The 15,875-nt window shown below is 30.4% G+C and overlaps 1 protein-coding gene across 1 annotated transcript in view; it reads right to left on the reverse strand.

Annotated features, from left to right (window-relative positions):
* Positions 1–595: 595 nt before the first annotated feature.
* Positions 596–15,875, reverse strand: part of LOC118067281 (ankyrin repeat and SAM domain-containing protein 1A-like) — a 38,048-nt gene continuing 22,768 nt past the window's right edge. The window contains exons 11-17 of the mRNA XM_035083930.1: positions 5,957–6,265; positions 5,736–5,863; positions 5,246–5,623; positions 3,085–3,396; positions 2,737–2,895; positions 2,378–2,515; positions 596–1,684 (exon numbers count right to left, since the gene is read on the reverse strand). Of these exons, the coding sequence (XP_034939821.1) occupies positions 1,091–1,684; positions 2,378–2,515; positions 2,737–2,895; positions 3,085–3,396; positions 5,246–5,623; positions 5,736–5,863; positions 5,957–6,265 (2,018 nt within the window). The 3' untranslated portion in view covers positions 596–1,090. The remainder of the gene's footprint in view (positions 1,685–2,377; positions 2,516–2,736; positions 2,896–3,084; positions 3,397–5,245; positions 5,624–5,735; positions 5,864–5,956; positions 6,266–15,875) is intronic.

Consider the following 15,875-nt stretch of genomic DNA (forward strand, 5'->3'; position numbering starts at 1 on the left):
AATAATTTATATTATGCGATTATTTGAATAAAAAGAATGATTAATCAAATATTTATTTGCACTTTTATCAATCAGAAAATGTAATAATTTGATATAAAAAATATGTTAAATTTTTACTTGATTGAGAAAAAAAAAGATTGGTCCAATCTGAGACAGTGCATCTCTCAAAAGTTGCAAATAAATTTCTTTTCTCAGTATTTCTCTGAAGAAAAATTCTATTTTATTATTCCTTGTACACTTCGACTATTTTTATTGTTGATAAGAAAACTTCAAAAATTGTTATCATTATCAATAATGATTATTTCAAAAAATCCCGAAAATGGATTTATTTATTTCTTAGACTGTACTCTAAATTTACTTTAATTAATAATTAATAAATTGCATTTTTCAAATGTTTCATGTTTCAATTACTTCAATAAACTGTTTAAAAATTACAATAAATAACTCGAACATCGATTTCGATGAGGATCAATGCTTGATTTCAGTCTTTGAGGATGAAATATTGAAAAGTAGGCTGTCATCAATAAAATTATCAAAAAGATTGGCGAATAAAAAAATTCATTATCAGACTAAGAAATTACAATTAATCTATTAATTAGGAGAACAATATTGAGCATTATTTTATTGGTGTAATAAATCCTCAAAAATTCTGATGTGCATGGGAATGTCATTCTTTTCATCAATCATTATTAATTATCGCTAATAGTCTTCTATTCTGTGTATGTCATTGTTATTAATTCGATGAATACAATAACGTCCCACGTGCATTAAAAAGCATCATTTTAATGCACTAAGTCAAAGAGAAGGGGCAGAGAAAGCGAGAGATAAGAATGAAAAATAATTCGATGGAAATTTTTAGAACAACTTACCTCCATCAATATCATTAAAACCTGTCAAATATATTTGATAAAATGATCACAATGAGATCTAAAAAAATGTTTATTTTCTTTTTGATAGTAATACGCGGAAATGTTATATTTAATAGTTTTCAATAAATCACTAGAAATAACTCGTTGTATATATGACCACAAAGACTTGACTCACAAGTTTAAATAAATAATCACAGTTTAATCAAATTGATTTTCATGGATTACAGCTCTTCTGAAAGAGCAATTGGTGCCCGAGAGCCAGCCTTCATATCCTTGACGCCAATACCAATGTCATCAACTGGAGTTGGTGCGAGCTTTAACTGATTCCCATTAATCTTGATGTCGTTTACCGAATGTGAGCGTCCGTGCGTTACCAGTGGCTTTGGATTGGCATTTGAGTTTCCACCGGAAGTGCAATTATTTCCAGTATTAACGTTTGTACCATGTGAATTTGCGCTTACGCTTGAGTTCCCATGAGAATTGTGATTAGAACTTGTCATTATTGAATTGGTATTCTTCGTTTTTGACTTAGCCTTTAATGTATTCGTCTTTTCACTATCATTCGTATTTGTCGTCATTTTCATATCATTTGTACCAATCATATCAGTCTTGGTACGGGTTTCATTACTTTGATTAGTTATCAAAGTCGCTTTGGCATTTGTTGATGTAATGTTGCCCGAATTTGCTATGCTGGTCAATTGATTAGCGGATTGAGATCGTACTGTTTGATTATTGCCAAGTTTATCTTTCAAAGCCATTTGGTAAGCAACTTCGAACGCTTGGCCTAAAGTCAAGATAACTTCAGTAGCTTGATCCTGCAAAAAAAAAATATATTCCTTCGTACCAAACTGTTTAACTAGCTGTTCTGATCGTATTTTATGCTAAATTAACTTGCTTATAACTATGCTGATTAGTTGAATGATAACACTAGCTTGCACAGTTTATTTTTATACTTGATGACCGGAATAACGTGAATGTTCATTACGAGTAGCATTGATAAGTGCTTGTGATAAAGCTAGAACTATGAATTATTGATCATTGATCAGCAAAAATTGTTTCGTTTATTTATAATTAAAAAATATCCTCGACTTTATATTTCATTTAAATTTTGTGATATGTTGTTCAAAAACAATAGAATATTTTTTATCTTGTAAGCTAATTATTCCATGCACTTTTGAACAATAAATAAATGGAATTAAAAATATTGAAGTATAAATTATTCATTTTTATTGTGAAATTATTGTCTGCATTTATTTGATAAAATTTATCAGAATTCATCCTTTCAAATTCATTGGAATATGTTAAATAACATTTTCAAAAATTCATTTCTTTGATAACGAAATAAAGAAAAGAGGAATATTTTTTATCAAAAACCTGAAATGCACTTGGTGTATAAAGTAGGATAAAGATTAATTTTAAAAATAGAATTTTGTAATGTTGAGCTATGAAAAAGACTTGAATAAAATTTTATATTAACAAGAATATATTAAAAGTGATCTTTTTATTACCATCGTTGGGACACAGAAGACATGGCAAAAATGTGTTCGACTCGCATGATCCTTTGTTATGTATGCAAAGTGGGTGAGATCATCCGCATCCTGACACGCGCAGTGGATATTACGAATCTCATGATCACATATGGGTTCCTATTTAGATAAAACATTGTCGAAAAAAGGTTAAACTTATTACATAAAAATATATCCAAATGAATGATACAATTTTTACATAAGACATAAACCATAATGAAGTTTTAAAATCATTAGAAAATATTTAATTGTTTTTTTATTGACAAAAATGGTTTATGCATTATATAAAAATCATATTGAACTGAGACTTGGACATCTTCAACAATAACTTTGGATCTTACATTCGTAACAGTATCCAAAAACCGAACTCCACGATAGGAAATGGCTAAAGTGATCCCTAAACTAACTCTAGGATCTCTGCAAGTGTTCTTCAGTTTCTGAATTGATTTCTTGGTCGATTCGGTGCCTCGAAGTTCTTTGACCACCGTGGAACCCAAGTACTACATCAACAAAAATTCAATCCACATTAAATGTCTAATTGGGTGCCAATTATTTAGAAGTGATTCCTAATCAACTTTTTTGAAAAAAACAAAAGTATTCTAAAGTAAACTGATCAGTTATTCATTGATCAAAAATTGTTTGAATGTTAGAAAAGAAAGAAGAGTAAAATAGAATGGAAATTAACTTACATTGGCAACGTATTTGATGTTACCAGTGACTAGAACCTTGGGTTGATGTCTCCACTGAGTCTTAAGAGTCGAGGGAACACCAAAAAGAAGTTCAGAAGGTGCACGAATTTCAAGCTGCTCTGCTGTCACATTACCATTCTGACAGTTTGAACGATTAGGAGGTTGAGGTGCTGGACGATTTTTTCGATGTCTCAGTGTTCCTGAAGTAGCTGCATTCGTTCCAGTAACAATAGTCGAGTGATTTCCATTGTCTTGTGAAGGTTCAGGAAGTTTTTCTCGAATTTCCTCTTTCAGCTGTTGGATATTAGTTTTCTGAAAAAAACACCATCAAATAGTTGTTTAATAAACGACATTAAACCTGTTTGAATCTTTCTTTATATACCTGAAGATATAGTATCTGTTTAAGAAATCAGAGCCTTTGATTTTTGTAACAAGCGGAAAGGGAATCACTTCTCATCAGCCAAAAAACTACAAGGGGACTCCGGACGTTGCTCTGAAACCGGACACGACCAAACTAAATGAGGGGGAAAGGATTGCGGCATTCTTCTATAGAAGATCACTAAACGATCGTATCGTTGATTTCTCCAAACCGCAAACTGGATTCGATTCATGCAAAAATAATGGTCCCGAATTTAATGAAATCGGTAATTGCATATTCATTAAGTTACTCTTGGAAATATTTAACTTTTTTTCAATTATTTTTCCTCACTTAGTGAATTTTAAAATTAAATTTTACTATTATCATTGACAATTTTCTACTTTTCCTTTTTAATAACTTGATGTTTATTTTGGAGATGAATGAATATTTATTTCATGTTTCAGAGGCAAAATAAATATTTATTAGGATAATATTCAATGTAAATGTTCGTATTTTAATAATAATAACAAAAAGAAATGATACTTTTTTGTTTATTATAATAAAGTGGTTGTAGTACTTAATTAAAAATACAAATCAAAAACTGTGTAAAAAAGATTCAACATTTTTTAATGAAATAGTTGAGTTTGTAGAGTAAATCGAAAGCAAAGTGTGAAAATATTGACAAAGAACAAATAAATTAATGATTTTTCAAGTAGAGTATTAAACACCTATAAAAATCTCATTGATGCTCGGGTGACGCGTAAAGCAAATAATAGTCATATATACTATATAGTATCCTATTGAAGGTCTGATAGCTGCGCAAAAAGAGATACAGCATAGGGAGCAGGCAGTAACAAGCAAGGGCCAATATAATCATGCGTTGTTCGATCGACGAGAGGCAATTTATCGGATTCCCGGATGTGCTAAAATGAGAGGACTCGTGAGGATGATGTTTACTGAATCTAGTGAGCTAATTAATGGGAGATAGAGTGAAAACAAAAAGCACTGGTATAGATACAGTGAACAATATAAAGGAAGTAGAAGAAAATTGTGATAAAAATCAATTCTGAAGAGTTGATATGGTTGAGTGACGTGACTGAAAGCCGTTTCTGCAGAACTCTGGTGAAAGAGTAGAGCTTATACAATGTACGTATCTCCAATTAGCCACTTTATTTACATTATAACGCGGTGCTAGTTGATCGAATCGAATGGTTGGTTACGATCCGAGCGAAAGTGTCACAAGGGGTGGAATAAAAGAGCGAGACTCCCCGTAGCTTTCTGCTACACTCGAGTCTCAAACTGCTCTCATTGTGTCATAAGAGCACCCTGTCGTCAATCTCTCTTCCTATTTTTCTCTCTTTCTTCCATACTGTCCCATCAAATGTCTCCCCAAGTTTCCCTTTTCATCACCAGGATCTACACATTCTACCATGCAATAAAGTACTAATTTGATTGGAAATTATTGTCGAGGGTGGAAATACCTGGTTCTACTAATTATCTGTATTACTTAGACTTTACAGATGTTACGAAGACTTGAGAAATTATTGTGATCTTGGTACAATAGAATATTCACTGTTCACGTGATAAAATAATCATTATCTTCAACATTTTTGATCCAATTAATTATTTTGAACTATTGTTACTCTACTAATAATAATCTGATATTGAAAATAAATTGTTATTTTAGAATATTCCAACCAAGTCTAGATGTGAAAACATTACAGTTGAAAATGTAAATGTAAGGTCATAAATTGTTGTGGGGAATTAAAATAAGTAAATGAGTTATGTTTTCTCGAGACTTACCAAAGTGTTAAGATCCTTATTAAGATCCTCTAAATTAGGTCCACTTCCATTTCTAGATTGAGAGCGTGGGCTTGGTCCTGTTACAGATGCTAGGATTCGTTTTCTGTGGGCAGGTTTTTGAATTTCAAGCACTGCTGCTAACTCCACTTCCCAAACTCTTTTAACACGATCCATATCAGTATAAAGATGTTTCTTGAAAGTTTCTATGTATTTTTCCAAGTGTATTCCTTTAAGCCACTCATCAACTGTCTTTGCTTGTGAACCTGATCGTTTGTCCACACATTTATTCAACGACAAGGATGCGTTCATTATCACAGCACGATCCTGGTCACTTGTTATTCCCATGTCTTTCAAGTCAGAGTCTTCCAATATTCCATTCTGAAACATTCCAAATAAACTGGATTAAGTGATATTATAAAACAGCAATTAAGATGAAAAAGAACATTTGATAGAGTTAAATAGAAAAAGTATCATTTTGAAAATGACTTACGATAAAATCTAGGTCATCAAAACCATAGTTGATGAAAAGAGACTCGTAGTCAGCCAAGCCTAAATCCAATAGCCATTGACCAATCGGTGAAACAACAGTAGGGCTGCTGGTAGTGTCTGAACCAATCCCTAAACATAAATCATCAGCAATACAAGAGTAATAAACAATTTCATGGGACATAGAACGTTTAGAAGTATTGTTAGTAAAGTTCAATCCAATACCCAATCTTGTTTGAAACTCCTTCTCCAATTCATTAACAAAGACTGACTCTCTGACAAGCCCTGTGCCAAAAGAAGCCATTATTTCTGAAATTTTAGCCCACTCTTCTTGCTCGTCGAAGGGGCTCATGATGCTGAGAGATTTTTCATCCCTATCACGATCTCGAAGTGACCCATCAACACCACCATCATCTAAACGTTCTCCAGTAACGTCCACACCAGTTCCCATCCCGCATACGGTCGATCCGTAGACGTTCCGCAAACGTCGAAGAGTTCGAGGACGTTCAGCCGTGACAGAACCTTTTAGTAAACCTGCCAAAAACGTTCAATATCATTTTTTAAAAATAATAATGATTTTTATAAAACAAATCAGGTTATTCATCTAGAGCTAAAGCTCCAGTTGTATGATTAGTTTCAAGGTTTCTCTTATTATTTCTTGCTTGGAATTGATTACTTGGTTTGCAAAGTTGAACATCATTACAGGAAACATCATAATATCTCCAGAATTGCTTTCCTACCTATTGAATGAATCCTTTGTTTTATATTTTTCTTATTCTGTATCAGAACAATTAGGCATCAGTCACTTTCCTTGACCGAATATATTATAGAATGTCTATTTTTTCCTGACCATTATCTTGTTCCTAACATGAACACTAGCTTTGACAATGAATTATAATATAATTTTTCTTTTACAAATCTATCGATTCAAAAGCAAGCGAAAATAGTTTCCAACATCTCTTCACACATGACAATAAATATGAAGAACTTCCAACATCACAAAGCAACATGAAAAGAGGAAACCATCTCCAACAAATCTTCACCTCACTGTGGCAGGAAAATAAGTCAATTAAATACCTGCAGTTGGTTATAATGAATCAGTTTAAGATATTACTAGTCTAAATTCTCTTATTCATACAAAAGTTTCCAAGAGGTTTAGGAAGAGACACAAAATCTTATAAAAGATATGAAATTCAGAAAATGTACGATGCTTTATATTAATCATAAAGAAGTTTTAGTGAAGTTACGGGGAAGTTAATCCTTGTAATTTTGCAACGAGATTACATTTATAATTTTATACAATCTTAAGCATTTCAATATTCTCATTGAAACGCTTATTTTCTTGAACAATCTTTGGATTTAATTTCAACATAATTTACATCTTTAAAGATTCATTTACGTTAGATGAATTTATGATGAGAAAAAAATTAATTTCTACATCTAAAAGATGTATTTCATAATAAACATCAATATATATATTAAATAATAAAGTAGACATTAATGTATCTTTAATGAATACAATTGTTGTGATTGATGAAGCTCATTAAAGAGTGAAGACCAATAACAATTACTGTCAGCAAAGTGTAATTGTTTGAATCAATTAAAAGAAAATTCCAACTTAATGACGACATTGAAATGTGTTTTAGTATAGGAAAAATAATGATTGATAATTATTTTGCGAAATAATGGAATATGAATGTTACATTTTCTACTTCTGTCATTATGTGATGAGAGGTTAATATGAAATATGAATACTATAAAACTTATTTGAATTGCGTACAATTATCAAAATGATGATAACTCTTTCATACTTGTAGTTTCAGTAAATGAGACAGCTCGTTCGTTGACTAGCACATTACATTATGAATAAGAGATGTAAAAAATTATAAAAAAATATTGTTGATGAATAAAAACAATGGAATAAGAGTAAAGTGGGTAGTAGTGGCAATGTCTTTTCAAAGATGCTTTTCGTTCATGTTGCACACGTGTATGCGTGTAATGAAAAGCTCATAAAAATACTAAATAGAGAGAGAGAGAGAGAGAAGGAAACGTGGGTTACAAGTGCAAACGTACGTAATTTTAATTAAAGCCCCATGATTAAGGGCGTCTCAACTACGATGTCGACGCCTCCACCTCTTAGTCCTCTTTTACTCATCCCTCTCTCCTCTCGTCGCGACATCGTGTTATATTACGCAGGCAGTTATTCAAGTCATATATGTAAATTATATAAAATCCTCATCGCTCTCATCCTTTTATTCATTTTTTTTATGCTCCACAATGAGACTGTTACTGGATTTTCATAGATAATAGTTCAACTTTTCTCCAGTAACAACCAAAATGAACTTATGGTAATAATATAAAGACTCGAAATATTTTATTTTAAATCTCTTTTAAAATATGTTATCATTTTTTTTTTAATACAATTAATTATTTTTAATGTTTAACTATAATGGCTTTTTTAATACTAAATTAATTTTGATTCTTGAACATTAAAAAATTGATTTCTTTTAGAAATTGTGTTTTTTTATTTGAAATAAAAATATTCAGATTATCCATCATGCATAATTGTGTACCTAGGGGCTAGAAAATTTTTGATAAAATTTATTCTAAATTGTGAATAAACTAAAAGGAATTGTAATAAAAATTATTCAGCTTATAAACAAGTAAATATTAAGCTTTACTTCTGAACTTGTGATAATTTTCACTGCAATTTGGAGTAGTTTTTAGTTTACTTACAATTTGAAGTAACTTTTGCTCCAAAATATTGCCAGCATTTAACTAGTTAACATAAACATTACATTAAAATCTACTATATCTTGTGTTCTAATAATGTTAGTTTAGAGTTTTAGAACAACAACCAATTGAAAGTATTTGGAAGATCCCAACTGTCACATTAAAATTAATGAAACAAAAAATATTTCTTTGAAGATCTAGTTATTCTATTTACTGTTTTAAACCTGGTAATCTAACTTTTCACATATTTTTTAAATAATAAAGTATTGTTATAAATTATTGTGGTATTTAATTATAATGGCATCAACTTGAAATGAATTTTCTCAATCAAACACAAACAGTTTTAAAAAATCCTCTTTCATGGTTGGTAATGCCATTGCCTATGGCTGTAATCCAACATGAACATGAATTTTAACAAAAGATTTGCTGAATAAACAAAATCCTACCTCACACAATCTGAATTAAAACAAACTGACGACAATAATTCCATGCATGTTGACGGATATAACGTTGGCAATAAAAATACTTATTGTTGTCGTCAAAAGAATAACAAATGAATGTGGTCAATCAAATGAATAAGTATAAATAATTCATCATGAAGGAAATAACAATTTGGCATTGCAAATATAAAATTATACTTGACAATTTTCAATTGTTGCTGGGGGGGTCAATAACCGAGTAACTGTCAGGCAATTATTATGAACGAGCAATGGAGCATAGCCAAGAGACGTCCTCGAGTTAGATTTCCTCTTACTGATAAATTGAGTTTAAAAAAAGACATCGTTATTATGAGGATAGTGATTGAAGGCCGTGGAAATAAAAGACAAGGTTGGTGAGTAGCAATGAAACTTGGATAAGGCAACAACTTGACAATAGAAATGTTTGAATAATATTCTAGTAACTGTTATATATCGCAGTAACTAGCACATTGGCTCATTGTTCATGGACGCAAATCGGAGGCATGATGTGCAATCAACTTGAATCGAACTCGGGCAACGTGACCTAATAGACCGTAGGTGCGGTGCACTCAGCCATAAATTACCGCGGCACTTGTTAGGCAATCATTTGACGCTGACCGAGAGCACCAGCAGCTGTGGACAACCTGTTTTCACGGGCGTCAAATTACTTCAATGATATCCTATCACCGCATTCAAAAAGTACTTGTCAATTCAACAAATATTTACGCACGAAAGTGAATTCAAAGTTCATATATTTTTTGCCGAAATCATTTAGTTTTTTTTTTTTTTAATTTTTGCATTTTATCTCTTGTTATTTTATTTATTATTTACACTAAAAGACATTTTTATTAAATTTCATTATAAGTAAAGTCAAAAATATTTGATTTAATATCTTTAAGGAATTTTTTTGTACTGACAAATAAAGAATACTTTTTGTCAATCTGTTTTTACTTATTTAAATATTTTACTGATACTAGATTTTTTAATATTGTAGAAAATTACTTCTACATCTAATGAATAAATAACTTAAATTGCTCCAAATCCTCGGATACTAATGCATAAATTCATGCCATGACTAATGATAATCAATCCTTTTTTCTTCACTTAAAGAAACTTGAGATAAAAATTTACATGAGACAAATAATTACGGCTTATAAGTGTTAAATTTGTATCAATAAATATCTCGTTAATATATTAATGTTAAACTAAATTTTTTTAAAATTAATTTTCAGATAGTGAAATAATGATATATTGGCGATAAATTGTAAGACATAAAAATGTGCATAACTTCTATGCTAATAGTGGTATAGGGTTGATGGAGGGCTCATTTGATAGATCTCGACAAGAGAAATAGAGTCAACATTGTTAAAATCATAATTGGCGCATAATTGATGCTAAAATTAGAGTAAGTTCCGGTTTTACCCCATTTTAGGAGTGAAATAATTGATTTTTCGTATGTTTGATCTGATTCCGCATTTCTACGCATCAAGAGGAAGAGAATGAGTGGTCAAACTTGAAAATCGGAGTACTTTTATTTTTCGACCCCAAAAAATGGCAAGTGGTACCCCTTTCCATTTTTTTCAGCCAAAAAATAAAAGTACTCCGATTTTCAAGTTTGACCACTCATTCTCTTCCTCTTGATGCGTAGAAATGCGGAATCGGAGCACAGCCCAAGAAAATTCACTTTAACACCCTTAAAAACGGGTTACACTAAATACAAATTACGAATAATCATCCCCTTGACTTTAAACCCTTATAACTCATAAACAGACGGTCCAATAACTGTTTTTAGGGACGTTTTAGAAACTTTAGAATCTAAGCTAAATATGCATATCCATAAAAAATGTATAAAAAATTTCTTTCACCCTTAAAATTGCTAAAATATGAAAAAAAGTCACATTTTTTAGGGAGTTTGACAAGTATTTTGGCAATTTTAAGGGTGAAACAAATTTTTTAAACGTTTTTCATGGATATGTATCTCTAGCTTAGATTCTGAAGTTTTTAAATAATCCTTAAAAATCATTATTTGATAAGTTTAAAAGGAGTTATAAGGATCCAAAGTCAAAAGTAGATGATTTTTTGACCCTCACTTCGACTTTGGACCTCTCTTGCCATTTTTTGGGGTCGAAAAATAAAAGTACTCCGATTTTCAAGTTTGACCACTCATTCTCTTCCTCTTGATGCGTAGAAATGCGGAATCAGATCAAACATACGAAAAATCAATTATTTCACTCCTAAAATGGGGTAAAACCGGAACTTACTCTAATTTTAGCATCAATTATGCGCCAATTATGATTTTAACAATGTTGACTCTATTTCTCTTGTCGAGATCTATCAAATGAGCCCTCCATCAACCCTATACCACTATTAGCATAGAAGTTATGCACATTTTTATGTCTTACAATTTATCGCCAATATATCATTATTTCATTATCTGAAAATTTAACAAAAAAGAAAAAAATTCAACCTTTGGGGAACGAAATTATTTTGTACGGATTAGAAAATATTTGAAATATTTCAGAAAAGCTTCAAAGACAGTCAATCATTTTTTCACTTGTTTTTACCAAATAAAATTTATCGTATCATATTCCAAGAAAACTTGCTAATTAATCCATTTAGAAAACATATAATTATGTAATTAAATTTTTTCTCACAGAAATCTACTAGGTAATTAAGTCATGTTTTTGTGAAATATAATCCTAATAATATTCAAGGTGAGAATATCGCGTTAAAATGATACAAAAAATTGTATGAATTGTTTACTAAATAAAAACCAAGGTCGGTTTATCTTTCATCAACTTTTAAATATGATTCCTCACTTAAAACATTTTCTTTTAAGAAGCAAATGAATTTTCGTCAAGTCAGTAAAACCATTATAACATATTATTTTTAAAAATCCTTGACTAAACAAATACCTCGTAATTTTTATTAAAATAATTATCTGTCATAGACATTGAGTAACATAAGTAATAGACTCGTGAACAAACATAATAAAATTTTTCTCCATGTTACGGATTAATCATTATCTTAATCTCAATGTACATAATCTACAATAATAATTTTCAATTTCATAACTATCAGGTAATTAATCTTTTCAGAATTACTCAATTCATATCTATTCCACCTGTGCTATCAAGATTCTAAATGACAGTACGAAGGGATCATTGCTGCCCTAAAAAAACAATATATGTAAATCTTCACAATTACATACCGTGAGAAATTAAAAAAAAATTTTCATTAAAAAAAAAATGTTTATTTTTGAATAAATCTGTTTTTAAAACAATTTCAATTAGCACTCAAAATAAGTGGAGTAATGCTGGTAATAAGTAGAGCAAAAGTAACAGTCATCATCATCATGAAATTCTTTTTTCACTTTTAATGATTTTTCTTCATTGCAGAAAGTGTTTTCATTAAAATTCTTATAAAATATATTCAATTCAACTAATGATAACATTAATACATCAAATAAATTAAAAATTTTAATTAATTAAATGAATAATTCAGTGAAAACAATCTATAACAATATTTTAAGAAATACTAATAAAAAATCATCTAAATGTTTAAAATAATGTTTGTAATAAAAATGATGATGACATAATCTATCTCTGCTATCAACTCTATTCCACATGACTCTAGAGCTAATATTCAATCAAGGAAAACTATCACTGCTTCAACCTAGCCAACATGCCTTCTCATCATTTTGCATAAACCATGTCTACTGAATAAAAAAAAAACATTCCTTGCGATATGTACACAGAGTCATTTTATCATCCGGAATTATCAAAAATAGGCGTATTAGTCAGCACGTGTAGCTTCGACCTTGGTGGAATGATTTCCTGTAGCGTGATACCACGGCATACCATAACATCCTCAGTTGTCTGAACGTTAAATAATACCATAGAAGCACTTATATTTCATAGCATCTTCGACCATAATCAATACTCCACATGAATGTGAATTAAGACGATGATGCATACACGTACTTGATATGCATTCAACACAAGCAGGATGCGATACTTCCGTTTATTTGTTCTTCTATCAGTCAATAGTTAGCTCGCGTGAGTCTCAACCATAACACTTTTCTGCAATCCAGTTTAATTGATAGTAATCCCAAAAGACCTTGGGTTATCCACTGAATGTGAGAATTTTTTCAAGTTCACTTATCATTTAACAAGTGTGCTAATTTTTAATACGAGTCACGCATTTTTCAGTACTTTGATTACATGATGATAACAGAGATCCTAGCACGCGATACTTAGTTTGCTACATCGAACATAAATGAGAAATACCTTGTACATTAGCCTACAGTCTTGGCAGCAGATCAGCTTTTCCGCGTGCCTTTCAGTCTATTTAATTGCCTTATATTCTTGATTTTAAAGATTACTGCATAATCGAGTACTAGTGAGATTGCTTGAGGAATTTTTTTCCAATTATCGCGCAATTATCTGGTTTTTTGCTTGGTGCACTTATTATATTTTACGTCAAGTGAAACGCATAATTTATGGGTATTAATTCATAGTTAATGGTCCAATCATTAACAGATTTAACTATTCATGAATTATGCTTATTTGAATGAGTAAACTCTCTATTCTAAGAAGTACAAGTGAAAAATTTTATCATGTATATAAGTTTGAAAGTAAATGAAAAATAGATTATTTAAATTAAATATTTTTTTTTTCTGTAAAGAGATTGTGAAAATTGATATTAACATTTAATTTTTCATTTCATTTAAATTGTGATTATATGGTAAAATTAAATGTTTATCTTTATAACAATAAAAAAATGATATGGATTTAATTTTTCTAGTTGACCCATTTACTAGCTTACATTAAGATAAAGACTCGAGCAAGCAAACAACACGTAGTTCTATTTAAATGAGTAGCAGTAATAATTTTATTATCAAAAGTAAAACCACAATGACATTTTTTTAGTTGTGCAATTCATTTTCCTAATCAGCTTTAGTCTAGAATTCAATTATCAATTTATAGTCTTAATGACCATACTTACAGAAACAGATTAATTAATTCTAACTCTAAAGTTCACATAGAAATTCCTACAATCATTAATCAACCAAATTTCTATCAACAAATTGAACCAAAAGATCCAACTATCTTCTACCTTTTCAACAAGAAATAAATAATTAACATTGAAAAAATTGAAACTAATTATCAAGAAAGATAAGTTTTAATTAAAAAGTGAAAGACAAAAATAAAAGCTTCGAGTATTTAACAGATGTAAACATGAAACAACTAGTTAATGTTTTCATTTATTAATGAGGAAAAAAAGCTAAAATATTATATGACTTAATTTTATGTTCAACGAAGGTATTCCACTTCTCTATTTATAGTCCCTTGATCTTATGAACAAGTTGAACAACAACTAAACGGAGTTACATAGAAGCTTATATAGAGTTTCATCTCATAAAAGCGACAAGTGCTCACATGTTACGTTAGTTTGGCGCCCTCATATCCGTGACGTAATGATTGTGGGGCAAAGCTATTATTACTTGGGGCGTTACAAGAGCAACAAGTATGTGCCTTCAAGTTTTCGCGGCGTGTCAGGAACTCCGGACACGCGGTTACGCCTTCACTGGTCGCACGTGACATGATTACTTATTTCCTACTTCTCTATTTATTCTTTGTTTTCCTAAATTTTCCCACAGCAGGTGTGACTTCATTATCATCACATTGGCCACCTTTTGCCTGCTTTTAAATACATAATGACTGAAAGTGACACATTGTGGCAAACAGGCCAGGTTTCAAATTTTCTGTTAAATAATCATGAAAAGGTGCACACTAATGATTCCCATGTACATATAGAACTCATAGCACCTGCATTCGAATCAAATTACCAGGAGGCCCGCAGCCAGTTGCCCTTATATCCCCTCTGATATGTTCCATGTCTATTTCTACCCTCCACTATGCCCTACATGACACTTGATACATGTGTTTTTTTAAAACAGCGACCTCATCTATTAGCTTTATAACTGAAACTCAACAATAGAATTGAAATATAAAGCCTCACTTGGGGATTAAAACCTAGACCCTAGACATTGTATCTCAATCTCAATAATTCAATAGGTTTTCAACTTCAATTGAAAGCTACAAATTAGACTCAGTTATCACCAAGTTAAGAATCTAAAACTTACAATTAATTTATTGATACTTAAAAATCATGAGTAGCAGTTTGGGAGAGAGAAGAAATTTATTAAAATGTCATAAATTTCATTTATTGAGAAAAGAATAAAAATTTATTGGACTTGAATTTTTTGTGAAGTAATTTTGTATTTAATTTGTTGGTCTAGAGAATTTTAATACTTTTCTGGTAGAGTCATTAAAATAAAAGTAATATCTCTTCTTTTATTACTAGAAACTTGGATACCTAGTAATGAAGCGGTTTTTCTTAGAATACATAAATATGTTTTCTGTGGATTAGAAAAGCAATCAGTGATGATATATCATCAATAATTATTTTTTATTATTTCTAACTCAAGGTTTTTTTTTCTCAATCATCAGCTATTACATTAAATTACATAACACGAAAGTTTTAATTAGAAATTCTCTGTTTTATTTTTAAAAAAAGATCTTTTTGTTTGCTAAAAGTCATTAAAAGAAGTATTCATGATTGATCAATCATTGAAACAGGTTATTGATAAGTTAGGTAATTTATCAGCTTCATCCAAAGTATTTGAAACATTACAAAATAGTTTCTAGTAATTTGAATGAATCATTTGTTTAAAAACACAATTACCAATTATTTTCAATATTCATTTAAAAATGTGTTATTTATTACAAAACTTGACTATCAATGATTGGAACGTCAATCATAAAAAACTACACTTGCATGAAGCAATAAATATCTTACCAGTGTTGATAGAGTGAATGATAATATAAATCCACAGGCAATGCACTTGTTCACATAAATAAAAACAAAATTGTTATCTACAGATACTC

The sequence above is a fragment of the Chelonus insularis genome, unplaced genomic scaffold (genome assembly GCF_013357705.1).
Source record: "Chelonus insularis isolate UGA/USDA-ARS -01 unplaced genomic scaffold, ASM1335770v1 contig_377_pilon, whole genome shotgun sequence".
NCBI classification, from domain to species: domain Eukaryota; kingdom Metazoa; phylum Arthropoda; class Insecta; order Hymenoptera; family Braconidae; genus Chelonus; species Chelonus insularis.